Source organism: Lacerta agilis, chromosome 3 (genome assembly GCF_009819535.1).
Source record: "Lacerta agilis isolate rLacAgi1 chromosome 3, rLacAgi1.pri, whole genome shotgun sequence".
In the NCBI taxonomy this organism is placed as follows: domain Eukaryota; kingdom Metazoa; phylum Chordata; class Lepidosauria; order Squamata; family Lacertidae; genus Lacerta; species Lacerta agilis.
In genome coordinates, this window is record NC_046314.1 from 81,541,590 (window position 1) to 81,569,437 (window position 27,848).

Below are 27,848 nucleotides of genomic sequence, written 5' to 3' on the forward strand. Positions count from 1 at the left end.
ACCGTGAGGTTGCTTATGCAGCACCAAGCCACATCCAGTTCTAGCACCGCTGTTCACAAATCCTAGGATCCCAACAGTAGTGGGAGAGGGTACAGGTCAGAGGTGAGGTCAGGCGAAGCCAAGTTGAAAATAACAGGAAGCAGGGGAGCACATGATGAGAGGTAGCATGGGAGGGGCTACAGGTTAGAAATCGTTGACTGAATCCCATACAGAGAATCCAGTAATGAAGTTTCGGTAAAGCTCTGCATGGAGTAGCCCTTGGGCAAAATGGGACAGGGGGGAAACCTGCATGGCTCTTCCCTGAACTGTTTCCAATTGAGCTTACAAGAATTCAGTAACTTTTAAGAACTGGTGCCTGAGTCTGCTTTTCTCCTCCTCCTCCCTCCTCCTCCCTTTTTCCTTTCGTGTTATGCTTTTTAGATCATAGGTCTGAGGGCAGGGGCAGTTTTTTATTTTCACCATCATCTGCAGGGTACAAATGCTTCAAATAAATACCGTGAGACCATATGCTTGCTTACCTATCTTTTTCAATCTTACCAGCTAGACCTTGCAACCCCACCTATGAGACAGGAGGGCCTTATTGTGCCAGCCTTGTGCCAGTAAAGGCTGAACTGCTTTTCTAGCCATAACAAAGAGACTCTGTGGCAAAGCAAGCGGTGGAAGTTGCATCTCATCCAGTGCCACAAACACTTTCCTGTATCTGGGTATCTTAATCCAGATACTCCTGTTTTGGGGAGAGTGGAATTCCCTCCTGTTAAACAGCTGTTACCTTTTCGGTGCTTCCTGAAGACCTTCCTCTTTCAACAAACCTTTTAAGTTGAGATCTTTGCCCGGGGCCACATCTGTAATGGAACTGCTTTAACTGTTTTCATATGTCAAGTTGTTTTGAATGTTGGTATTGTTTTATATAGGGAACTGTTTTTTAAAACTGTTTTTACACCTGTTTTATGGTTGTAACTGTTTTGTTTGTCTTACAATTGCATATTTTACAATTGCATATTGTAGTGAATATGCTGCAGGACTCAGTTGTGCAGAAGACCCAATGCATGCTTTCTTTCTTTCTTTCACACCCCACTTTGCCTGCTTTGTCTTGCTAGGTTCTCTGAGCTTCCTCTTCCCCTGCACTCTTCTGTTTCAGGAAAAAAGCAGAACGTGGAAAGATCTACTTCACCAACTTGCAGTCCAAGGAGAACACGCCCTCCATGATCAATCCCAAGCCCTGTGGCCATCTCTGCTGTTGTGCCATCAAAGGCTGTGAAGAGGTGCAGAGGAGGGAGCAGGGAAATGCAGGGGACTGAGGGGTCCTGCTAGGAAGTAGCATGAGGGAGGGGGGTTCTTGATGGCCACAGGTCCATTTATACCATTAAAGGCACTCTTTGATGCTCATGCTTGTAGAGAAAGTTGTGCTAGGGATCCAGTGGTCACCTAAGCTTGGGCCTTTGGGTTGAATCCAAATTGTCCCTTCCGCAATTTGTTCATTCCATTTCAGGGAAGGGTCTGAGATTCAGCAGAGGCTCCTGCTGAAGGAAGTAAGGCATTTTTGTCAATATATGCCGCTTTTCTGCAACCACCAGTGCCAGCTTCCACACTGCTCTGGGGGGTCCGCAACACAGGATCACAATTTTGTGGGTCACAAGAGGCTTTTTTGGGGGGTGGGGGAGAATTAGCTAAAATCACCTCTGTCCTCCACGCTTCCTCCAGCAGAGAATCCCATCAGTAGCGTTCCACCTATGCAAAGTTTGGATCCAACCCTCTGTAATGGCTGCTGTCCCCTTATCTGTTTCATAGTATCTCTTGAGAACCCTCTGCAGAATACATGTGCCCTGTTCAGCTGCCCTTTTCCTGCACAGTTTCAACTGATGTGCCCTAATAATCAAGTGGCCCTTTTATTATGCAAGAGGATGTGCATCCAGTTGTTCCATTCTATACTCACAGCAACTGTCTGGGTGAGATTAGACAGAGGAACTTGCTCAAAGCCACACAAAGGAGCTTAGTGGGTGATGAACCCAATTCTTCCTAGTTCAGGTCTACCATCTAGCCCTACACTAACATAGCAAACTAAAAAACCCTTTTGCCAAGCTGCCGGGGATTGGGTAGAAGTGTTGCTCTCCCCAGCCCTGCCAGCCTCTGCCTAGAGAGCGACACCAGCTTCACTCCTCCAGTTCAGAGCTTGGCGTTCCACATGCTGAATGGACAGTGGATAGCCCTGAAATGGGGCATTCTGAGGCCATGGGGAGGAGCTGGGTCAGCCTCAGATCCCTTGAACCCTGAGCCATCACATTAGGTTCAATCTGGGTCCAATTGCTGGGCCATTTCCAGGCTGGCACAGTGCTCTGCCTGTCCCTCACCCTTACCTTCTGATCCAGCATGCTTGGCAGGGCTACAGATGACCATACTGCTCCAGGTAGCAGCTGGGGTTAAGATTGAACCCCAGTGCTTTATCATACAAGAGCCCATGAAACCAAAATATCAAGCAGATGACCAGTTGGTTCCCACTCACTGGGCAGCAACTGATCCTGTATAAATTGTAATTCAGTACCGCTGTGTGTTGGGCTAACATGCCATATGTTAGCCCATCATTTGATGTGGCAATGGGGCTGCAGGGCTTGTGTTCTCACCTTGTGCATGGTTGCCTAGGTGGAAGCCATGGAGTATTACACCAAACTGGAGGAGAAGCTGAAGGAGGACTACAAGAAGGAAAAGGAAAAGGTGAACGAGAAGCCGTTGGGCATGGCCTTTGTCACTTTCCACAATGAGGCCATTACAGCCATGTGAGTACCGGGAGTGATGGGGAAGAATCATTTTGATGGCGGGGGGGAGGACATTTCCCAGAAAAAGGCAATTTGGGTGTCATTTTGAACCAAGACGGTGGATAGAAACTGTATTGATTTTAAACACCTCAAAACTGCAATGTTTTTTGTTTGTTTGTTTCTTAGAACTGCTGATAGATAGATAGATAGATGATAGATAGATAGATGATAGATAGATAGATAGATAGATAGATAGATAGATAGATAGATAGATAGATAGATAGATAGGTGATCTAGCTAGCTACAAACTATCATTTTCTAAAACTCCAATCATGTTCCCCTTTTGCCTGTCTTCTTCAAAGACAGAGTTTTAGTTGTGACTAGTAAAGCAGCTGAGTGAGGCAGTTGTTGTTGTTGTTCAGTCATGTCCGACTGAACCCCATGGACCAGAGCACGCCAGGCACGCCTATCTTTCACTGCCTCCCGCAGTTTGGCCAAACTCATGCTAGTCGCTTCTAGAACACTGTCCAACCATCTCATCCTCTGTCATCCCCTTCTCCTTGTGCCCTCCATCTTTCCCAACATCAGGGTCTTTGAGTGAGGCAGTAGCTACTGCCAAATTGCAGAGACTTGAGAAGGCCTCTGGCCCTCCTCCAAGGAAGCTTCATCTCTCCCTTCTTCTTCTTCTTCTTCTTCTTCTTCTTCTTCTTCTTGCCAGAATGGCTATGTTTTGTCGGAGCTATCATGCCTCTGAATCTCGCTTGCTAGGAATCACAGTTGGGCAGGCTGCTCTTGGGCTCAGGTCCTGCTGGCTAGTTTCCCACAGGCCACTGTGAGAACAGGATTCTGGGCTATAGATTGTGCCACTGATCCAGCAGACCTCCCTTACGTTCTGATGTTCTTCTTCCTCCAGAATCCTTAAGGACTTCAACGTGTGCAAGTGCCAGGGCTGCAAGTGCCGTGGGGAACCCAAGGCCTCGTCCTGCAGCGAGTCTCTCCATGTCTCCAACTGGGCAGTCTCGTATGCGCCTGACCCTCAGAACATTTACTGGTAAACAAAATGGTGCCTCTCTGTGGCCTAAACTGGGAATTCGCCATCCTGGCACCATGCTTTGTGCAGGACTCTTTCTGGACTGCATGGATGCCAGAGCAAGAGATGCTTCTCCATAGGCTTTTGTTAAGGTAGCTATTGGTAGCAGAGTGTTTTTAAAGGGGATGCAGCCACATGAGGACTGGATGCCACAAGGTTTTCCAAAAGCTCCTCCGGTCCAATGTCTCCAGTGTTGGGTTCTGCCACCCTTAAAGTTTGGTTCTTTGCTTTGTCTCTCCTTCAGGGAACACCTGTCCATTCGTGGCTTCATTTGGTGGTTCCGCTGCCTGATCATCAATGTGGTGCTCTTCATCCTGCTCTTCTTCCTCACCACTCCTGCCATCATCATCACCACTATGGACAAGTTCAATGTCACCAAGCCTGTTGAGTACTTGAATGTAAGACCTTGACCCGAGAGATTTGGAACCTCCCTTCTCTCTTTAACCCCATGACACAGGAGGGGCCTTTGAAAAGTGGCTATTTCCCTTCATATTCAGTAGGATTAAGCCCAGCCTCATGAGCTCTCCCCTCTGTGGTTTTGAGGAAACAGAACAGGGGCAAATTATATTCATGTTGCTATCACTGCACTGTTTATGTCCTCATGCTGTCAGTGAGGTTGCAAGGAGAAATTATGAGTGTGTGTGTGTGAAAGAGAGAGAGAGAGAGCACACCTTTGATAACATAGAACAAGTACATCTTTTTAACTTGTGAATAAAAATTCATGGTACTATGTCTTTTTGAAACTTAAGTTCATTCCTTCTGGTTCCCTGTATAATTTTAAGTGCTATAATTACATTCCTTGATGTAATTGTGATAGCTTGACTTGAGGAGCCATCAGCTTGCTGGTAGCAGCCTCTGAGGTCCATGTATTATGGGACTGTAGGACCATATAACATCTGGCTCAAATGATGGTGCTATCTGTTGGATCTCAAAGATGTAATTCCACTGGTGGTCAGTGTTTAGAAACAACTACTTTTAAATTGAGTTTGTCTAATTACGTTTGCACAAATGAAAGGGAAATTATTAACTCAAACCAATCTAGCAAGACCAGTGGTATTTAAATGGAGTGTGTGTGCATTCATGCTCAACAGCAAATGACAAGTTACCAACCAGTTGCCAGCTAAATCAGCTTATATAACTAAACAGATCCAGCTGTGTGTGTGTGTGTGTGTGTTCTTCAATGGCACTCCCCTGTGCGATGTTGCCAGTCATTTGTTGAAATTTAAATTAATTAAACTGGCCTTAGGAATTCTGCCAGCCAATTTCTCCAAGTTAAATACAACCATGCATTTACAGTACTGAGGCCCATTAAATAAAAATAACTACAAGTTTCTCCTCAAGTAGTTTGTGGGAGATCTGAACTGACTTGTACTGAGTCTGCAATACTTGAATTAGATAAAAAGAATCCTTCTGCTTTCAAGATAATGAATATTTTTATAAACTTGGCTTATCTGTTAGTATACCGGTTCTTAAAATATGGGGTGGACTAATTCAGAGGGACATGGGTGGTGCTGTGGTCTAAACCATAGAGCCTAGGGCTTGTCGATCGGAAGGTCGGCATTTCAAATCCCCGTGATGGGGTGAGCTCCCATTGTTGGGTACCAGCTCCTGTCCACCTAGCAGTTCGAAAGCACGTCAAAGTGCAAGTAGATAAATAGGTACCACTCTGGCGGGAAGGTAAATGGCATTTCCGTGCGCTGCTCTGGTTCGCCAGAAGCGGCTTAGTCATGCTGGCCACATGACCCGGAAGCTGTCTGCGGACAAACGGCGGCTCCCTCGGCCTATAGAGCGAGATGAGCGCGCAACTCCAGAGTCCTCTGCAACTGGACCTAACGGTCAGGGGTACCTTTACCTTTACAATTTTAGTCAGACATGGTTCTGGGGCATGAACTAGTAAGTGCTTTCATCTTTGCCAAGAGAACATCCTGGGTGCATTGAATACTCCTGGTGTTTCAAGTGGTGTTAATTCACCTGGCAGAGGAATCTTTCACTGATGTGCTTTGAGTTTGTGGGGATCACTGCAGCCTCACCCATTCTCCTCCCATTCTAATTCGGAACAGAGTTCAGAAAAAGCTGCTGCTTTGTTCCTATTCTCTTTTCCTGTGCCTGGTTTTAGGAGGAGCTCAAAGATCTCTTACGCTATTTCACATGTATCCCAAACCACAAATCCTGGCCTGCAGTGGCATGCAATACACACAGTTGTGTGCAAATATCTTTGCATGCTTACCTACAGAATTGATTGTTCAAGCTGTGTTGTATGGGGGACAGAAAGCAGAGTAAACTTTGAATTCAAGAGGTGTGAGAAACACAGTGCTGGCAGCTACGACTAGACTACCATGGTATAATATCAATGTTGGAATTATATATTTCACACACATACACATGTTATGATAACATGTTATGATAACATACAACCAACCCAGCCAACTTGGTATTCTTGGTTGCTACAGTATATATTATTCAGAGCAAGTGACTGATGGTTTCTTTTTCTTTCTCTTTCCAGAATCCCATCATCACCCAGTTCTTCCCCACCCTGCTGCTATGGGCCTTCTCTGCTCTGCTTCCCACAATTGTGTACTATTCAGCATTCTTTGAAGCCCACTGGACCAGGTAAGATGGGGAAATTGTCTCTGCCTGCCTAAGAGCTGAACTACTCAGAATCTCTGCTTGGAATATCTCCCTCAGGCCCACCTGCACTGCACTAGGATTTGATTTCTATGGACTTCATGTTTCTTCTTTTAGGAAACTTTAGGAAAAAACTTCATGCTTCTTCAAATCCCATGAATCCCTACTGAGGAAAATAATAAAATGCCAAAAAAAAATATGTTCCAAATTCTTGTTTTTTGCAACTAGTGTTCTTTTCTGATATGTATTTTATTCTTGGAGTTCTACAGTATTAATCTAACAGTATATTGCAAACTACCTTGAGAGCCATTATTGGATGGAAATATGGCACATACATTTAAAAATATTAAATCAAGGAGGCTTTGCCAGTCCTTATTCACATGTTATGTTATGCATATCTTAAATCTGTACCTCAGGAAGGTAGCAGCACAAGAACTAGCCTTTTCGGTGGTGGCCCCCTTGCTTGTGGAATGCCCTCCCCAGGGAGGCATCCCTGACACCTTCAGTATCTTTTTTTAGACACCAGGCAAGGGTTTTTCTCTTTTCCTGGGTTTTTGGATGGTGTTTTTGAAGGGTGGCATTTGTGGCCTCCTTTAGTGGGGCAGGATTTGTTGGTTCTGCCTTTTAATTGTTAAGCTGTCTTTTTAGGTAACTTGGTTGTTCTTATTTGTTTTAATGTAAACAGCTTTGGGTCATGCTTCCAGAAAAGCAACTATCACATATAATAACTAATAGTAGTAGTAATAATAATTTATCTTTGCCACTAGGTCTGGAGAGAACAGGACAACCATGCACAAGTGCTACACTTTCCTCATCTTCATGGTATTGCTGCTGCCTTCGCTGGGCTTGAGCAGGTAAAAGAAAGGTTGCTGGGTAGAAGAGAACATATCTGGGATGGATCCAAAATATCTATTCTTTCCAATGGTGGTGGCAACTTTCACCATTTCCCCCTTTCTCCTGTGTCTCTCTGGAGTAGAGAGTGCTGCAGGGCAAAGGAGCAATTGCCAAAATCGCCTCCCTGCCATGAAACAGCACCAATGCTGAAATCTCACCCTAATTAGATGTGATCTTGCCCAAAATTGGTGCGGATGGTAGCAGCGCTTCTCTGCTGTTGGCTGTGGTGGTGGGGCTGGCAGGGCATCCGCAAGCGTGCCACCTGGGGTCTTCAGCCACCTGAGGCAACAGCCTCACCCTGCCTAATGGCTGGACTGGCTCTGGCTGTTGTACATCAGAGCAGTGAGGCTGAATGTCAAATCAGCATGCACACATCTCTGCACCGTGTATTTTCAATTCTCAAGTGTCCATGCAGTCTCTTCTTTGTTGTTTTTATTTTTAATTGAGAAAGAGAGGATGCATGGCAGGACATCACAATAACCTTATACACATTCAGTGTGTATAAGATTCAAATTAGCTCAAGGTCTGTTAAAATTGGAGCTGAAGTGAAAAGCTTGGCTTCAGTCATTGGGATAGTAAGACTAAAGTCCTGGGCCTACTCACCTTGGAGTAAGCTCCAATGAATGCAGTGGAGTACGTAGAGAATTGTGCTGAATATTACCTTGAATGAGGACTGCTTTCTCAGCTTCAGTTCCCAATCTCTAATATTGAATGGCCTACTTGTGGGATCTTGTGAATGGAAAGTGTGTATGTGTGTGTGTATATATATATATATCTCCACACTAAGGTAAAACAAATAGGATTAATTATAATAATAATAAAATTTGTAAGTGGCTGTATTGTATAGGCAGATTTGCTTATATAAATGTAACCTCCTCTAGAACTGCATTAGTAATAAGATCCAGTAAATGCAAAAATAAATCAATAATGGTTCCATTCCCCCATCCTTGGCCTAAAAGAATGGAAGCATCTTTTATTCCGCTATTGCTCTCTTTTAAATCAATGCTTTTAAAGTGATCCCTATATAAATATAATGCCAGTGTGGTGTCAGGGACTTATCTGAGGAGGGAGAGAAAGAATCCACAATAAGAAACAGGGTTCGGTTGTTTAATGTGGCCTAGTTTTTTCTTGGTCATGGTCTGAGACAGAGGGCTGGCCTTAGATGGACTGGGGCCTTGACCCAGCATAGCAAATAGATGTATGCTGACACTGCAGTTGCATCCCAAGTGCCTCTTGGTAATAATTACTTTGTGTGCTTCACTTTCTAGTCTGGATGTATTTTTCCGCTGGTTGTTTGACAAAAAGTTCCTGGCAGAGGCTGCTGTGAGATTTGAGTAAGTAAAGCCTTAAAACGAGAGGAGGGAAGTGCGTGGTTTGGTGCCATGCCTGCTGTGGCGCAAATCACTGCTTCTCACAATCTTATCCTCCCACCACTTCCTGCTTCCCTTGGTATGCCATCGTCCGATAACATCAAGCCATTTAAGCATCTGCCATATGCTGTCAAAAACTTATCCTTCGATGCTCCTAGTTGCCATATTTCCTTAAATTACCTACTGTGTAGGCTGCGAATAAGACAAAGCTTTATTTTCTTTGTGAAGGTGGGACACAGAGACCATGCTAACAGAGACACACCTACCAGGGTTGGGGAATAAAGGGAAACCACTGTATGTGAACCAACATGTTAACACAGGTGGATGTAGGAGTCACAGGTGTGTTAGGCAGCTAATAGCCCCTAATTGGTGGTTCAGGCAGTGGGGACATCCTACACAAGGAGGAAATGACTCAGACGAAGTAGTCAAGGGCATCGGTATATCCACGTCTGACCCAAAATTTACTACCCATCTTCCATTCTGTTAATCCCCACGCAACATTCCATTTGCTTTCCTGGTTGGGCAGCTTTTTTGTATTGCTCTCCTTTCTCTTTCCCAGGTGTGTGTTCTTGCCAGACAACGGGGCCTTCTTTGTGAACTATGTTATTGCCTCTGCCTTCATTGGGAATGCCATGGACTTGCTGCGCATCCCCGGCCTCCTGATGTACATGATTCGCCTCTGCCTTGCCCGCTCAGCTGCTGAACGCAAGAATGTCAAACGGGTACGTGGCTCATGCCAGCAAGAGTTGGTCAAAACTGGAACCAGACGTCATAAGGGGATGTTTGACTGCTGCCTGGAGCAACCCACAGACATGATTGTCTAAAGGTTTCAAAACAGTGGTGCTTTGAAGACAATTTGGGAGGTTCTTTTGCCTTGTAGTGTTAAAAAAAACAACAACATGGAGATAAGACCCCCCCCAAAAATCATATCTAGGGCTGTCAACCTGTCAAATAAATATTAAATTTATTACATGCTCTTTGGTCGATTAATCAATTAATCAAATTTGCATACGGATTTTTAAAAATTGGTTCTGGAACTACAAGCATCCTTTTTTATTTTAGATTATATATTCATGTGTCATAGCATTATCTTAGGGGAGACATTTTTGCTGCGTGTGAGAGAGTTTTATTTTAACCTGCCTGCTTAATCAGGGATAACTTTTCTATTCAAAAGGTCTCCCCCTCCCCTCAGTTAATCTTAATGAACTAACGTATTAAATGTTGCAACCCAAATTATATCCTGTTGATCCTTCTGTTGAGCTCCTAGATGCTTGAAATTATTTTATTCATAAACCTTGCACAAGTATTCCACAATGGGGGGGGCAGTCACTATGAAGGCCCTCACTCTCACCTCCACCCCCACCCCCACCCCAAACAGCCAGACTCCCAGGCGACCTTAAGTCAAGGCGGGGGACACACTGGATTGACATACTGAAGCGATTGCACCTTGCCTGTTTCCATAGTAACTTAGGGAGCCCAACTTCCAGTACCATCTTGGTGCGAGAGCCTCACTGTGAATCTGTGGACAAATGGACTTGTGAAAATCGTAGCTTGTTTGACACACATCCAGAATATAGTCATGTGGGCTCGTCACTCAGACATTCATGTGTATGCCAACAGGATCTCTGTTTTTGTTCCTCTTGCCCTTCAGCATCAGGCCTACGAGTTCCAGTTCGGGGCCGCTTATGCCTGGATGATGTGTGTCTTCACTGTGGTAATGACCTACAGTATCACCTGCCCCATCATTGTCCCGTTTGGTAGGTACCACAGCATCTCCTTCGACTTCCTTTGCCTAGCACAGGCATGGCCAAACTTGGCCCTCCAGATGTTTTGGAACTACAACTCCCATCATCCCTAGCTAACAGGACCAGTGGTCAGGGATGGTGGGAATTGTAGTCCCAAAACATCTGGAGGGCCAAGTTTGGCCATGCCTGGCATAGCAGGTTTTTAATACACCAAATACTTAAAGGCAGCAGACATAGATATATTCACAATGGGTTTTGTGTCAATTCATTACAGTGAGTTTCTTAAGATGACACCTGGGTGATAACATAGCATCTAACTATAATCTTGTATTCTGTGGGTTCAAGGTGGCTTGAATGAGATTTGCAAGCCCCCATTTTGTGATTCATTTCCTGCTGGGAGCTTAGGGCAGGTACAGCATTGGGGTTGGCACTGTCGGCCACTTGCCAATGGCCTGAGGTGACCGGAGGGCCCACCATCCATCTTCCCTTCTGTTTACTTTAGGCAAGTAAGTAACAGAGGCAGCAAGAAAGTCAGTGTAGCCAGCAATGCAGACACCGTTTCAGGGGGCGGGACCCTATCTCTGGGACCCCAATGTAGTACTGCTCCAAAGATATCCAATATTGGACCTCCCCAAAGCATTGTGGGAGAATTAAAACAATGGATGTGATGTCATGAGCAGTGCTTAATCTGCTGGCTATACTGGCATTTTTGCTGCTGGTGGTATCTGCCTGCTTCAAGGTAAAGGGAGTAGAACAGAACTGCTGTCTCCTGGGGCCATTTTGGTAGCTTCTCTACCACCACCTGAGGCAGATTTTCTCTCCCTACCACCCAAACAAGGGGTGTTGGTATCAGCTCCACTGCTGCCCCAGGAAGGGACATCTTCTGCCAGTGCCAAGGGAAGGTGCCACTGAAGAGCTTATGTTGTGGGGTCTAATAAGGACCCCTTCAAAGCTGGCACCAGTCCTGGCTGAAGAATTTGTTTTGGTGACCCAGCCAAGTTGTGGCTAAGTAGGTAATTTTTTCAGGCTTCCTCCATTCCTCCAGAAACAAGGAAGCTGCCAAATGAATCATTGGTCTCTCACATGTCTGATGCCTGTAGAAGCTGTTTAGGAGGCACCTAACAAGTGGAAATAATCACATATAATAAAGTAGTGTCTCTGCATCCAGTCCCTGTGTCCGTGGGATTGTGCTACTGCGCATGTGCCCCACGGACAGCCGTGGGGACTTGGAGCGCAGAGACTTCGGGCGGGCGGGCGAAACTGTTGAAGCGGCGGGTGTGCGCGGGCACACGGTGGGTGCACGCTCGCGTGACTTACTTCTAAGCGGCGGCGGGCGAGCAATGTCAAGCGAGAGGTGCTCGGTCAGCTCTGCACGTGTTCCCGATGTTGCTAGGGCAACAGGGACGCTATGCACAGAGCTGGCTACGTCATGCTGCTCTTGTGTTGTTAGAAAAAAAATACCAGATAAGTGAGAGCCGCTCAGTCAGCTCTGCGCATGTCCCCGACGTTGCTAGGGCAACAGGAACGCAGAGCTGACAAAGTTTCTATAACTAACATTGAGGCAGAGTCGCCTCTGAAATTCTGTAGGACAAAGAGCTTCATCCTGCCAGTAATATTGGGAGGTTAATTGATGTGGATGTTTCAAAGCAGGGCATGCAGGTGCTCCTGTTTAACTCAATGAGGCTTTCTCCTAGGAAAGTGCAGTTAGGCTTGCCATGCATTTTAAAGTGCACGATTCCCCTCAAATAATTTTGGGAACTGTAGTTTGTTAAGGGTGCTTGGCGCTGCAGCTCTGCGCAAGGTAAACTACAGTTCCTAGGATTCGGGGCAAATGTTTGACCACATATGTTCTAGCGCCCGTTAATTTAACGGGCTTAATGTCTACTAGTTAATAAATAAAGCTGCTGTTCATTCAGCCTTCCAGCTGATTGCTCCGTCCCTCCCTATTCTGTTAGGCCTGATGTATATGCTACTGAAGCACCTGGTGGACAGGTACAACCTCTATTACGCCTACCTGCCTGCCAAGCTGGATAAAAAGATCCATTCAGGGGCTGTCAGCCAGGTGGTGGCAGCACCTATCCTCTGCCTCTTCTGGCTCCTCTTCTTCTCCACCGTGCGCACAGGTAAGCAGATTCTTTTACGTCCAGTCTGATTTGCTAACGTCTGCCTTTATAATAAATATAGAAGGGCTTTCAGTGAGACATTGATGCCCAAGGTTCAAGAAGCATGCTGAGCAGCTGCTCCACAAGCAGTGTAGATGGCACCACCTTCCGATCATTAGAAAGTGCAGTTAAATGAGTTAATTGCGTTAATTCGGAGCAGGTATGGGGAACTTGCTAGATCAGTTACGATCAATCCCAGGACCCATTTTTAAGTAAAACATGCATTTGGGGACCCGTATCTTAATCTTTTATCATATATTTGCATGGTGGTAGTGCTCCTGATGTGACCCATCTTTGGATCAGGTTGCTCAAGACCAGTGCTCTAGATTTCCCTGGCCATCAACTCCCATCATCCCTTACTATTGGCCAGCTTGCTGTGGGTTATGGGAGATGGATTATAACAAGGTCTGGAGTGACCATGGGTGGAATTCAGTGTGTTGGAAGAGATAGCAAAAAACCCTGTGTATACTCACTGTGGTGTTAGAGATTTGCAGGTGGCAGCTCCATACCATGGAACACGGTCCCAAAGGAAGCAGCAATGGCTTCTAAAGAGGATGAGACAAATCCATAAAGGATGAGCCTATCAATGGCTACTAGCCATGATGGCTGGGCTCTGCTTTCATGGTCAGAGGTAGTAGTGCTTCTGAATACCGGTTGCTGGAAACCACAGGTGGCGAGAGGCCTCTGTGTTTGGGTCCTGCTTGTGGACTTTCCACCGGCATTTGGTTGGCCACTGTGAGAACAGGATGCTGGACTAGATGGCCCAGTAGCCTGACCTCTTCTTATGTCAAAACATAGCCTGTGAGGGGTGGGAGAGATAACAATATGGCCCTCTGGAGTAAAAGTAAATAAATATTCCCCACCCCAATCTATTCTTTCTTCATGGGCTACTGCCTCCATTTTGCTCCTTCTGAATGGAAACATATGGCCTGACACAAAGCGATGTCACTTGGAGCGACCTCTGCCCACAAAACGTCACTTCTGTAACATAAGAGTCCACCCTGGCTGTCATGGGGACCTGTGTTGCCATACATAGCCATTATATAGCCACTCTGGAGTGCCACAACAGATGATAAAGATGAAAGGATCTTCTTTCCCATCTTGGTTACACACACACACACACCACTATTGCTGTTCAAAATGGTGAACGTTGGGGGAGTGTGGAGTGTGGAGGGGGTAGAATGCCTCGCTGAAGGTGGCCATGCTTCAGCAGAGAAGTGGCTTACCCTGTTCTTTAGGTCAGCAGCTATACTGAGAGAGGACCAAGGCCTAAAGTGAAGCCCCCGGGAGCAAAGAGCAAAGGCAGAGGAGAGAGAAGGTATATACTTGGCAACCTTGACAGAGATTATTTTGCATTCCTCAGGGTTCCTGGCTCTCACGTCCATGTTCACCTTCGTGGTTCTCGTCATCACCATCGTGATCTGCTTGTGTCATGTCTGCTTTGGACACTTCAAATACCTCAGCGCTCACAATTATAAGGTAATTGTAGTGGAAGGGTGTTTTCAGGGCAACCGAAAGGGTTGTGTGGTGACTTCCCCTAAGAACTGCTTCACGTGTTTCCCCAGAGAGATTTGGGAAAGGGGCAGGATCCCAGGCACACCTGTGTTCTTAGTCCGTGTGTTGAAGAGATGGGGAAAGCCCTGTGTACACTTGTATACACATATGAAGACAATGGGCTTGCGCTGTTGTGCCTCGACATGTGTACACGCAATTGGAGAAGCGTCCTGCAAGAGGCGGACTCCATTCTGAGATGGAAAAAGACCACCTCCTAATTCCTTGTTTTTTGTCTTGGTCTTCCTGCCCTCGCTGCATGTCTCAGCCATTTTAGGAGCTATGTGGGGGCTGGACCAATGCCGTGGTCCCTCCCCACAGGAGGAAAGCCCTGGCAGGGGAAACCAGCCCCTATCATGGTTCTTCCTTTTTCAGGAGCCACATGAGAAGAAACTGTGAAGAAGCAGCTTCCACAGTGATGCAGTGATGTAACTTGACCCTTCAGAGTTTTATTGCTGTGGAGCTCCTCTTCCACATGCAGAGCACCTGAAGCCCAGCTCCTGCTGTGATTGCCACCACCGGCACCATTCTGGTTGCATCACGTAGAAACGTTCCCACAGGGCAGGCAGGGCCAGAACTGGCAAGTTGCTGCCTCTGCTGTCTGGTTTCCTGCCACGTATGCTTCTGTCTTCCAGATCGACCACACAGAGGTGGATGCTGTAGATGGGAGGGAGAACGGACGGCCTGCTGCCAGCCACCCGCCAGCTCCAAAATCAGCTGTGAGTCTCCAGCTCCTCCGCTTGCCTTCCACAACGTCGGATATTCTGTGCCCTCTTATGTCTGAGTTTGGGGAGGAGGAGGAGGGAGAGGCCTTTGCAGATTTCCTATCAGGCCCCCACCTTTTTGGCTGTACACGAGCAGCATCCACGGAGCATGAGCAGAGAACAGGCCTCTCTGTTACTGGCCCTTTCTGAGATGATGGACTGGCAGCCTCTCTCTGCCCCTCCCCTGGTGCTATCTGTTCACTTTCTGCCTCTGTCTCTCAGCTTGGACAGTGAAGCCAGACTGGTCAGTGCCCCTTTCTCTTCCGCTTTCTGGCTCCTAACGCATCGGCATGCTCTGTGAGTGCTGCAGAAAGAGCTGCGGCCGTCATTTCCCAATGCAAGTTAGTTTTGAGTGGGACGGGAATCTTTAATTCATTCAAGGCTTTGTGGGTCACCCCTTTCCCTGCACCCCAAGTTGCCCGAGGTCCAAATTGTCTGCAGACAAGCACTGTGGAGATGTCAACGGCTGCAGTCATGCCATGGAGAGCACAAAAGAGCAGCTCCGGAGGCAGATCCTAAGTACTAGCTTAATTGGGGTCAGGGAGGAAACACACACTGAAAACAAGTGGATTGGTTTCCCTAAAAAGATAGAAAATAGAGAGAGCCTGTATTATTCTCATCCTCATCCATTTAACGCAGCATTTTAGTTGTGCCAAAATTCTTCACAATCTTTCACTCCAATCCAGAGTCCCATGTGTGCTTTGGTGCACGTACAGAGCTTCTGCATGAGACAGTTTCTCCTTTTGCTGTGCATTGGAGGAAGACGGTCCAGTTGCCCATCATCACCTTGTGTGTGTGTGTGTGGAGCTGCACCGTACATTGAAGTGAATGGTGCTTTACTGGTACACCAGAGCTCTCCTTCCTGTGAACTGAGATGCTTGCCTCTTTTTGCCCTCAAAACGAACCCACAATTCACCTTTTCTACACACGAGGAGCTGAAGCTAAGCTATCTTGCTGTGACAGACTTATCTGTTGCAGATCTGAATTGCAGCCACAGTATTTTCAATTCTATTCTAGCCACAGTTGTTTCTATTCCTAATGATGAAAGGCCCCTTGCAATGGGTGGTTTCTGAATAAGGCCTCAGTGGCTCCTTTCATGTTTGCTAAAGGAGGACATTCTTGATGCTAAGGCTCAGGGCAAGGAAACATCGGGCCAAGGCTGTGGAGGATCCTCAGTGCAGGTTTTTGAGGCTTCAGGGCTGTGTTTCTTCCACTGAATGTCTCAAGATCCTCATGAAATTAGGGCTGAGTGCTACAGTTCAGAAATAACTGCTGCACTATTCGAGCCTAAGCTCTGAAGTCTCACGGCCCTTTTTTTTCCTCTTTCTCCCACCCTCATTTTGCTGTCAAACAGCTATTCCACACAATACAGTTCTGTGCCAGCATGACTGCTCTTGGGCTCCCGACTGCATGGCACTTACCCATCATGCTCTGCTGCCTGGGTTCCCACAGAGAGAGGAAGAGGGTGGGGGGCTGACTGGTCCATTGGTTTATTCTTCTCTTCTTTTTATACCGGCTCTGCAGCAGAAGTACATTGCCCAAGTGCTGCAAGATTCTTCACCGGAGGGCGACGTAGCAGAGTCTGAAGAACAGGGGTCCCAGGACGAGGAGCTCATCAACCCCAACGGCATAAACGATACGGATTTCCAGTCGTGCGAGGACAGCCTGATAGAAAACGAGATCCATCATTAGGGGTGCTGGAATGCAAGAGGGGGCAGGGGGAGTCCCGTGAGCTGACAAGGCTGCTGGGCACCGGTTGTATATGTGTGTGTGAGAGGGAGTGAAAAGCTGTGTATGTGTGAGAGAGGGAGCGAGACCAAGGAAGCGGAAGAGAAGGCAGCACGAGGCAGGTGGCATCCATTGCTCCTTCCTACCCGCCTGGCTGCTGGATTATTGCTCCTTCCAAGATGGGGAGAGAGAACCTGTCCCGTTGCTCTCTGTATTGTTCTCTCTCTCTCTCTCTCTCTCTCTCCATCCTTTAGCATGGGAGGGGGATTTCTCTTACAAGCTGCCTACCCTTAGCACCAACTGAAACCCTACAAACCCAAGATGGAGCAGAGGAAATGACCTGCCTCTTTGCTCCATTGTGGCCAGGATGGGGAGCAAAAGGAAGGTGCAGCAGAAACCAGGCGAAAGACTCTCCTCCTCCCAGGGAGCCTGTCCTCCCCCATTCCCTGCTCCCCTGTCTAGAATCATGAACACTAATAATGTATTAGGTCTGAAAGCAAACTGAGCTTTAATCAAGGCACTGAGTTTCCAAACGAAGAGTCAAGTGGCTTTGAACCTGGCTGGGATCAGGGATTCCAGCCAAGCGGAGCTGTTTTGGGTTTTTTAAAAAAAAAAAAAAATATCTGTGTGTAAATCGCCCTACATGCCTGTGCATCAGCAAGCATTTCATCTCTGGTGCCCGAGGCACAACCCTATGACGACTGCGGTCTCGGCCAGCCTTTTCCACTCTGTCTCTCCAGGGAAGGCTGCTAGAGCGTTGTCTTAGAGCCAGAGGGATGCGTGCAGGAAAGGGCCCCTGCTACCAGGAATGCTCCTCGATGAAAGCCGCAACTGGAGAGTGCCACCCAGCAGCAGAGGCTGCCCCCTTTGTGGCAAACGCAGCTCCAGTGGCAAGAGAGCCCCCTTGCAGGGCAAGGGGAGCGCAGGGGGATTGGCAAGGAAGATTGTCCCAGGCAGGCTGGCGGTACTTCCCTTCTCTTCTCTTCTCTTCTCTCCCCACTCACAACTCAAACAATGATGGTAGTCCATGTTAAGTGCGACCCAGGGGTCTTGAAGCAGAGGTGCCATGATTTGGGCTCTGCAGCATTATTATTATTATTATTGCACTTTTGTTTTATCTTCAAAACTGACTAAAACCCAAGCCGCTCTCTTGCCCAATCTAATTTTTAGGGAGGCAGAGGAGGGTAAGACGGGTTGGTTTCTTGAAGACTGCTAGAGAGGGCAAGACCACAGGATCCCGGGCACAGTGAGGCTTCTGAGCTGCTCCAGCTGTGCCCCGGGTCCTTGCTTTTGAATCCTCTCATGCATTTTTAGTAACCGGCAGCTCGGCTCCTGTTGGATCAGGTTCCCCCACCCCGGCTGCCTTGCATGTGACTCCAAGGAACTGCCTTATGACTCAAGGTGTCGCTGCCTCCTGAGCTTTCCTTTTCAAAGGGTTGTGAGAGAACCTTCCATCCCACCCATTTGCATCGTTTGCACAGAAGGTTGGGGTTGCCCAACTCATAGGGCTCTTTTGTTTTTGTTCTGTTTTGTGCTTCTGTAAGATTGGCATGAGCCAAAGGGTGGCACGGAATCCATTTCTGTGAGCACTCCAAAATCTATTCGGAAAGGTATTTCCAGCCTTGGATGGAATGGGCAAATAGAAGGGATACAGGTGGAGCCAGGAATGGCCCTTTGGGGTTGTTTTGGGGGATGTGGGAAAGCAACGAATCCCCTTTCACTCTTGGCGAGTCTTGCCTTCACCTGGGGACACTGGGCCTCTTGTCTAGGTTGAGTTGGTTCTTATTCTTGAGCTGAGAATCTGCACCAGACCCATTTCCCAAAACACCAAAACGAAAACCCACACACAAACAGAAAAAAGGCCGTGCTGCTATTTAGCTGTCTTAAATTTTCCATTCCCTTCGTCTCCACAACACTTTCCCTCCCCTGCCGTAAGCAGTCCTTGAGGGATGCTGCCAGTGTTACACAGAAGCAGAGACCAAGAGACCAACCCTCCCTTTGAAGAGGAAGTGGGTGCAATTCGCTGTCTTTGTTCTTCCAGCCAGGGACCTGAAGCGTTTTCAAAGATGGGACTAAATGTCTCGATCTCTTTTAACACTGGGCAGGGCTGTGGGGGGGGGGCTGATCCACCTCCATGGGGGAAAGCAAGAGAGCTGAAGCGCAGGAACACAAGATGCCGTCACGATTGTGCAAAGTCACGGACAGTCACGAGTGCAGACGAGAGAAGCCCTTTGCATTTTTACGCTTCTTGACTTAGGAACCCCAGAAAACGGGGAGAAGGAGCTGGACTTTGTACTCCCTTCTGGGAGGAGACACATGAGTTTGAGGAGGAGCCCATAGCTTGGGGGGGGGGGGAGTGTCCATGAGTTGGGGGGAGGGGGAGGAGGCTGTGTTCAGAGTGACCCTTATTCCTCCCCCACCATGATCATCACCCCCGCCACACTGCTGCTGGAATGCATGTGGGTTTTATTTTAATTGTTTAAGGATGTTTTTCTTGGATACTGTCTAGAAATAGTATGTGTTCCATGCCAGGGTTTCCTGTCCACACCTGTACTGGTCCCTTGGCACCATATTCTTAAGCCCAGCCACCACTGCCCTATCTGCATCAGCCCCACAGCCTCAAATTGGGATGACTGGGATGGCCCTGGGATCTCCCTGTACATACAGCTGCAGCGCAGGGCTGGCCTATGCTGGTGATGGATGGATGTGTTGGGTGCGGACCACTGGTGCCCCCCTTGCAGGGAGCTGTGTTCTAACTGGCACTGTGTCTGTGTAGAGATGTGTATAATACCCTGTATATATTTGTGTAAAAAAAGGAGAAGAAAAAACAGGAACTTATCATATTTCTAGTCTCTGTGTGTGTGCATTTGGGGAGTGGCGGGACGGGGACGGGGAGTGGGTGCCTGCTGCTTGGGGGGAAATGAATGCTAGCAGATGATATCAGAATTTGGGGTGTGTTTACATTACCATTTACTGTGGCTGGTGATTATCTTTTCCCACAAAGTCTTCAAGAATAGCATCATCTGGATGGAAGAGAAGATATACGTAATTATTTAAGTGGGGGTCACTGTAGATCTTAAGAATGCAAAAGGGGGGCATTGGTAAGGGCCACCTGAATGCTGTTAAGTTATAATTAGACCTGTTAAGTGAAGCAGGTTGATTAATCGGGAAAAATCCGCCCCAAATTTGGGAGGGGATGCTTCATAGAAACATGGGGAGCTGCCTTATGTCAGAATTTTCTACAACAGTAGTGGGGAGCCTGCATCCCATAGGACTGCTTAAGTCCACCAGGCCTTGCCACTTGACTTGTGCTGTGGTTTGGTCCAAATCATGCCCATGTTTCTATCTCCTGGTGACATCAGGCACGTGACAGGTAAACCTTGGGGCCCAAGGGAAAAGGAAGAACCAGAAGCATGCTCTGCTTTGCAGAGGAAGACATTTCCTTGGCAGCCTCAGCTTGACTTCAAGTCATGGTTGCCGCTACAAAACTGGAGGGTGCTCCCAATTCTTCCATTTCTATTTGATCCTGAGGTTAACTGCTGGAAACAGGCCCGTGGTTGCAGCAGAAGGGTTGCTATGCCAAATAAGCACTTACCTTTCCTTGGGTTCTCTGAGCATCTGCTTACTGCAACCCTGATGACAGAACATATTGTTGTTGTTCAGTCGTTCAGTCATGTCCGACTCTTCATGACCCCATGGACCAGAGCACGCCAGGCACGCCTATCCTTCACTGCCTCTCGCAGTGGCCAAACTCATGTTAGTAGCTTCAAGAACACTGTCCAACCATCTCATCCTCTGTCGTCCCCTTCTCCTTGTGCCCTCCATCTTTCCCAACATCAGGGTCTTTTCCAGGGAGTCTTCTCTTCTCATGAGGTGGCCAAAGTACTGGAGCCTCAACTTCAGGATCTGTCCTTCTAGTGAGCACTCGGGGCTGATTTCTTTGAGAATGGATACGTTTGATCTTCTTGCAGTCCATGGGACTCTCAAGAGTCTCCTCCAGCACCATAATTCAAAAGCATCAATTCTTCGGCGATCAGCCTTCTTTATGAACATATATCCACCATTTAATTTAAAGAATGGAGCAGGCACCGTGCATCTAGAGGTGTGTATCTGCCACAGTGTTGATGAGCCTGACCAGGACTTCCTGGGATGTGGAAATCTTTTGTGCCCATCTCCATGTCTCAGCCTGTCAGTCAGTCACTTGGTGCTACAGACTACTGTAGAGTGTTCTATGTGGTGCAACCCTTGAGGTTGGTTCAGAAGCTGCAGCAGAATTCTACAGCTGGGGTGGCTGCCACTATGCTACCAAGCCATCTTCCAAGGTCTTACTATTAGTTTAGAAAGCCCTAAATAATATAAAACCCTTAACAACTTGGGACCAGTGTACCAACAAGATCGCCTTGCCCACTACACTGCTCAATCGGCGGAATGGGCGCCACATAACAGCCATTCCACATTTGTAGGAACCTGATTGTTTATTCCTGTGGTCTTTGTCCATGCAGTTTTCTTGGCAGGGATACTGGAGTGGCTTGCTAGTTCCTACTCCAGGTGGATCACCTTTGGTCCAAACTCTCCACTATGACCTGTCCATCTTGACCTGTCCATAGCTTCCCTGAGTAATTCAAGCCCCTTCGCCACGACAAGGCAGTGATCCATGATTGTTTATAGTGTGGCAGCAACTACACTTTGGAACTCCCTGCCTATTGAAGTCAAGCAGACACCTTCACTGTACTCTTTCTGCCAGCTGCTAAAAGCATTCTTGTTTAGGCAAGCCCACTCGGATGTTTGGAAAGTTGAGGTAATTTTAATCTGTTTTTAGTATTTTAGCTTTTGTATGTTTTTAAGTGTGGCTGAAATTTTTATCTTGGTTTTATCGTTTTGTAAACCGCTTTGAGTTTTTTTTTTGTTTTGTTTTAACAATCAAGTGGTGTATACAAAGAAAGCGAAAGAAAGAAAAAGAAAATCGGGGGCCAGTGAGCAGGATACTTCAAAGACTAACAAGGCTACCCCTTTGGAAGTTGCAGAGCAATGAAGCCACAATAAAAACAGTAAAGCGAATCGCGAAAGGATTTCACTTATAAAATCGCCCATTGAAACAGCAATGTATTTTAACTATCGAAGGAGTCATATCTATACCCGCCTCTGTTGGCGCATCCAGGACTAAGTAATGCGCCAACAGAGGGAGCTCGCGAGTTACGAGCAACTGTGATTCGTTTCTGCAAGGGCCGAAGCCCCGGTCCCGTTTGGCTACCGAGATCCCGCAGCTTGGGCGGGGCGGCGGCTTTTTAGGGGCCCAACCAGAAGCTGGTTACGCCAAACGGGTAAAACTTGCGGAGTCACGGCAGCTCTTGCCGCGCACGCTGAGTCATTGTGGGGGGGGGGGGAGCGGCGAATTCTACAATTAAAGGCGCTGGGTCTCACAAGCTCGCCGGCAAGCATAGCCCCTCTTGCCCGCCCCAAACTGAGCACAAGTTCTCCAAACCAAGCCGGAGCCGCGAGTGGTCTTTTCGAGGGTTCATCTCATTGGCGAGGAAAAGGCACTTTGCACATGCCTCGTTCAGAGCCGGTGCCACGTTACTCCAAGCATCTCAGCCCCCACCACTGCGGGAAACTAGTTCCGGGGCTAAGCCCGAGATGCAACGAAACCCTGAGTGGCAGCGGCTTCCCCCGCCCCGTCGGTCTGGGTGTGGCGGCGGCGCGGCAGGCATAGCTGAGACCTGACTCAGAGATCGGGGCTGCGGCTCCGGAAAGACGCAGTGGATCCAGGCGTTTGACTAGGAGGGGGAGGGATGGCTCTTAGACACCGAAGTTTGTTGATTCCGGGCTTATTAGCTCATTGTTTGCCTTTCAAGTGCCCCCCCCCCAAAAAAACACCCACCCACACCCCCGTCTGAAATGCAGACTAACCGAAGTGCAATCTCTGTGCCCATCATTGATAAAGCAACACAATTGTAATTGTTTCTCAACACAATTGTAATTCTTTCTGAAAAGATACTTAAGTTTGTTAGAGCTTTGTTGCTTTGCCACATATATACCCTTAAAGGGAGTTAGTGAAAAGATACTTCTTTGAAACTCTTGACTTGCCACTTTATGAACAAGGCTCTCAATTTCCTGCAAGTTGCACAGAATGTAGTAGTGAGGTGGGAGAGATGGGGAAAAAATCCACATCCGGCAACCAATGTGCCCCTTTGGTTTCTGAGAGTACAGGAGTAGATGAGTCTAAAAAGCCTCTGACACACATTTTCACAGCCCTCTAGCTGCTATGGTGGCTCATGTACCAGAAGTAATGTATTATGGAAGTATGTACTTGATTCTGACCAAACTAGCATTGGTTGCCAGAAGTGAAATGTGTGGGCATTGTTTTCAGCTCTCCTGCCCCACTATAAGAAGCTTCTTTATGCTGAATCAGACTATTTATCTAGCCCAGTTTTGTCAGCCCAGCTCCTCCAGGTTTCAGGCAGGGGCCTCTCCCAGTTCTGCCTGGAGATGCTGGTGTATGTTCTCTAACCACCGACCCACAACCCTTCCCCTGATGTCCTCCTCACCAGCCCTCTTTGAGCACACCATTCCCCTTCCCTTTCAAGTGTGGCAGGGGGAGGGGGTTGCATTAGACTTGGCTTACATATACTCAAGCCACACCTGTGGCTTTTCCATGCAGAGCTCCTCCACATGTTGGCCAGCACCAACATGAATGGATGCAAGCATGGAGCAAGCCTTAACATTGTTACCATCCATCAAGCACAGACACAGCTGTTATTAATTACCCCATGCTTCCACCAAGCAGTTTGGGGCCCCCTGTTTTATCCTTGCAATAAGCCTGTGAGGTAGGTTAGGCTAAGGGGTGCTGCCTGGTGGCCCATGGTCACCCAGTAAGCTTCAAGCAGGAGGGATTTGAATCCACTTCTCCTCAGTTCTAGACCGACACTAAACAACATGGCTATACTTTATTATATTTTAGTAACAAACTTGGGTGCTGAGTGTATGTAGCCAAAACAGGGCTACCTCTGAAAAGAAGGAAGTACAGGTGCAATAGAATAATAGAATTCTAGAACTGGAAGGTACCCTGATGGTCACCTGGTCCAACCCCCTGCAATGCAGGAATCTCAACACGCAGCCCCCCCCCCATCCAGTTTGAACCATACCAGGCCCCGCTTACCTTTGCAAATGTGCTAGAAGTTTTATTGCTGTGCCACTAGAAGCTGTCTATTGTCCCATCTAACTCAGTATGGTCTTTGTTGAATGGCAGCAGTTCTCCGGGGTTTCAGGCAGCATTCTCTGCTAGTCCTACCTGGAGATGCCTGGAATTGAACCTTGGAACTTCGTCATCGAAAGCAAAATCTCCACCACTAAGCCACGGTTCTTTCACACAGTCAGCATGCTCAGAAGAACCTCAGTGTTTGCCGAATATTTTTTTTGAAGAGGGGGAAAGGGCAAAAGCCCCTTGTGGTTTATCGTCAGTGTTTACATTGCATGTTACATTGTTGGAACTTGGTGGTAATATCAGTGACTATATCTGCTTATTTGAAAGAAACCACGGAGTGCAAATTGTTAGATGCAACGCAGCACATAGTAAGTCACACCTAGCCAAAACTAGAAGTGTAGCATGTAAGCAAAACTGGATGACCAGAGAGGAAAAAATTGCCCTACCCTGCAGGATAAACATACCTCTGAGAAGCCACCTGCCTATCTCTCCTTTCCAGTTGCTACCCGCTCCTGTCGCCTTGTCATCTCTATTTTGCTTGTTACCAGACACTGTGCATTGATCTGCTCAAAGACAAATGGAAAACAAATAAAATGAAAGATTCAGGTGAGCTTAAACAAATAGGGGAAGGAGAGTTCCCAAGCCACTCTCACCTGGCCACATTTCTCGGTGTTGCCTTCCCCAGCTCACACAGCAGCACCCTGCTTGGACATTCCTCTTGGGCATGATTTAGTACCACAGGCCAGCACAGCATCCCTCTGTTCACACCCAGCCAGACATGCTGCCAGTGATTTTTTTTACAGTCCAATAAAGACATGTATGCATCCAAACAGTGTAATGAATACTGGCTGGGTATGCACACACAACTGCAATAACATATACACTGTAAATCCAGCTGGGATGACAACAGTGAAAAGAAAAGGGAAATAAATGTTGTGCTTATTCCATTTTAAAGAAGAGACATGCACTGAGATTGCAGCCCCATGCATATTCCCTTGGAGGACTAGGTCCCACTGCATATTTGTCAATATCCCTTCTAAGTAAGCATGCAGAAGATTGGCAGCATGACTATCTACAGATAAATTGTCATTTTAAAGCACATTGTTCCTCACTCTGTGGCACTCCCATTGCTCAACCATTATCCCAGCTCTCATAGGGTCTCAGTTGTGTTCAGATGGACTCAAGGGCTTCAAGGTCAAAACAGGCTATGTACACATGTGGGGTTTGAAATACACGGGGCTCTTTTTTTTTGCAGAGTTTTTGTACGTAAGTGCTTTGCAGTTGTACATACACAATAACATTGCCTAAATTGGGAGTTACTATCCATGCTGTCTGTATGTACAAGTGGATGAGTTTACGAAGCAAAGTGCATCAATATTTTCTTCTGTGCTCCACTCAGTTAGTCTATCCACTCACCATAAGCACTGGCAGAAACCAAGTAACACCTCATCACACCTGTGAACGTGCAGTTCTTCAATCAGTGTATAGCCCTGCAACATCGTGAAGTCTACTACAGCAAGAGGCGACCTAAGAAAACACTCTTGGTGTACATGGCAGCAGTGCTTGAAGAGTGCATTCCTGGCACAAAATGGTCTAAACCCATTCCTGTGGAATGCACTTTAGCTCAAGCAGTAGCATGGGACAGGAATGACGTGTTATGTGCACAGAAACGCCCCCCCCCAATGTGCCTGCATCCAGCACTGTATGCACATTATCACACAATGTGTACATGCCCAAGGAAAAGCCTCTCTGGCTCGAATGGAGGTCAACCTTTTAGAAGGAAGGCCTGGTTATAAGTATAGCAGCAGACACAAGTCTTAAATGAGAGGGTGTAAAGATTAATAAGAACACTCTTTCATATTTCAAGACAGAAGAAATTATCAGCAAGGTTGAAATGCCCATTCTTGGTTACATTCAAGATCAAAGGGTGGGCAGGGCATTTTAAGAGTATTTTAACCTCATAGAAATCTTTCTTTCTTTTCTTTCTTTCTTTCGTTCTTTCATAAAATGTATACAGTGCTTGATTGTGAAAAAAAAACTAAAAGCGGTTGTCAACAAATTCCAAACATCATCATCATCATCATTTATTATGGAGTGCCACCAATGTGCAGTATTTTAAGGGCAGGTCCCTTGTCCCAAGGAGCTTACAATCCAAGCATTGACACAGGGGAAGCAGGGAGCTCAGGAAGGGGAGGGGGGAAATAAAGGCGGAAGTAAACAGGGAAATAATGTGCAGCTGGTTCAGTTAATACATGCCTGGAGTTGGTTACAAGGTTATTTATTAATATTGCTGCTGCTGCTGGGGGTCATTTTGCATACACTTAAACTGATTGCCACAGACTCTTTGCACTCCATTGCCATTTAAGTCAGTCTTTACATTCCTGTCACTGCTTCCATCCCTGTGTACCTAACCCCTCTGTGAATCTGATGAAATGTAGAGCCTACAGTATATATTTCACCAAAGCTTGCCTTGTGCTGTAGTAAATACGTTATCATTTTTGGTTGCTGTTTTCGCTGCAACACAGACAGGACTAAGCACACAGAAATAATAATAAATTATTATCATCATCACCACTTGTATGCTGCCTTTCAAGGTGAAGCCTCTGGAGGCGGCTCACAACATACCGAAGCCATAAAACTAATCAGAATCTGACACAAACCCACAACCTATGCTAACCAAACACGAACACATCCAGATATATTATCCCGGCAGCCGTCTGAAACAGCACCATAAATTACATATTAATCCTAGTAACTAAAAATAAGATATGGAAAACACCCACTTCCCTATTTTTCAGCAGAGATTTGTGCTGTTAGCCTGCCGATAGAAACTGTTCGATATGATAGAACCAGTGACTTGGGACGGGATAGGAGGGCAGTGCGAAGGACAGGAACTTATGAGGGTGGGATCTGAGATACAAGAGGAGCGATGCCCCCCTTCCTGAAATTGCACCCTTCGGGTGTGGGGCGCCCAAGGTCAGTATCACACAACTTCAGGCTCCCACAAATCTCTATCACCAACCGATGATGATGATCTTTAGGGGTACCTCGCGTTCGCGTATAATTGTCCTGTCCCGCTCCTTGGGCCAAAGATAGCCCGAGAATGGCGGCAGGCTAACTTTTCCAGGGCAGTTACAAGCTAACTTTTCCAGGGCAGGTTTACGATGCCTTGCATAGCTGTCAACTTTTCTCTTTTTTAAAAGGGAAATTCCCTTATTCAGAATAGGATTCCTCGCAAGAAAAGGGAAAAGTTGACAGCAATGCACCGCACGGCCGGGGTGGGGCGGGGGTCAGCTACACCGTTTGCCCGGGGAAATCAAAGATCGGCTTTGCTTTGGCTCCTTCGAGGGGTTTTTGTTCCGCACATGACGAACGCCCGGGAGAACTTCTTCCAACTGCAGAAGGAAGCGGGAAGGGACCCCGAGCCGGATTTGTGCGGCGCCTTTAACTCCTCCGCCCTTGCCCCGCCCGCCCAGGCTCAATCTGAGCCTCCTCCGCGTGCACATCCTGCCAGGCCAAACCCCACCTTCCCCGCGCGGAGTCTGGAGGGCGGCTGCCGAGCAACGACTGTGCCTGGCCGATGAGCAAGTAGCAGGGCGTGGGGAGGTGCCCGCCTGCCCGAGGAGGGAGCGCACCAGAAGCGGAACTCCGGCCTGGCAGAAGTAAGTGGCTCTGGGAGCTGGAGATTTCCTGCAATCCGATTAGGAGTTGCTAATTCCAGCCCCTCCCCGCTGCTGGCGGCAGGGCCTCGGGACCCCGGCGCCGTCGCGAGCCCTGCCCCGAACTTTCCTACACCAGGGCAGGTAAGCTGCTGACCGGGGGAAGAATTTGGCGTCTCCATTACTTGCAAGATCTTGGGGGAAACCAGGGAGATCTTACTTGCTTTTTAGTCCAGGGGGGCGAGGGTTTTTGGGGAGCTTCCTTTCTGTCCTTAGTTAAGGGTGGAAGAATGTCTAGGGGAGCAGCGA

General features: G+C 47.4%; 2 protein-coding genes across 6 annotated transcripts in view; both read left to right on the forward strand.

The window, feature by feature from the left end:
• Positions 1-19,522, forward strand: part of TMEM63B (transmembrane protein 63B) — a 77,327-nt gene extending 57,805 nt beyond the window's left edge. For 2 of the 3 annotated variants that reach the window (XM_033144543.1, XM_033144542.1), the window contains 13 exons: positions 1,139-1,262; positions 2,638-2,771; positions 3,664-3,801; positions 4,085-4,238; positions 6,344-6,450; positions 7,233-7,319; positions 8,628-8,693; positions 9,289-9,451; positions 10,381-10,486; positions 12,430-12,597; positions 14,000-14,115; positions 14,823-14,906; positions 16,476-19,522. In XM_033144543.1, coding sequence (XP_033000434.1) covers positions 1,139-1,262; positions 2,638-2,771; positions 3,664-3,801; positions 4,085-4,238; positions 6,344-6,450; positions 7,233-7,319; positions 8,628-8,693; positions 9,289-9,451; positions 10,381-10,486; positions 12,430-12,597; positions 14,000-14,115; positions 14,823-14,906; positions 16,476-16,643 — 1,615 coding nt within the window. In that variant the 3' untranslated portion in view covers positions 16,644-19,522. The remainder of the gene's footprint in view (positions 1-1,138; positions 1,263-2,637; positions 2,772-3,663; positions 3,802-4,084; positions 4,239-6,343; positions 6,451-7,232; positions 7,320-8,627; positions 8,694-9,288; positions 9,452-10,380; positions 10,487-12,429; positions 12,598-13,999; positions 14,116-14,822; positions 14,907-16,475) is intronic. The other variant, XM_033144541.1, reaches the window with a different exon arrangement.
• A 7,867-nt stretch (positions 19,523-27,389) lies between these two features.
• CAPN11 (calpain 11) overlaps positions 27,390-27,848 on the forward strand; it is a 34,038-nt gene continuing 33,579 nt past the window's right edge. For 2 of the 3 annotated variants that reach the window (XM_033144547.1, XM_033144545.1), the window contains exon 1: positions 27,390-27,542. The gene's annotated coding sequence lies outside the window, so the exon portion shown is untranslated. Of the gene's footprint in view, positions 27,684-27,848 lie in introns of all 3 variants that reach the window. The other variant, XM_033144546.1, reaches the window with a different exon arrangement.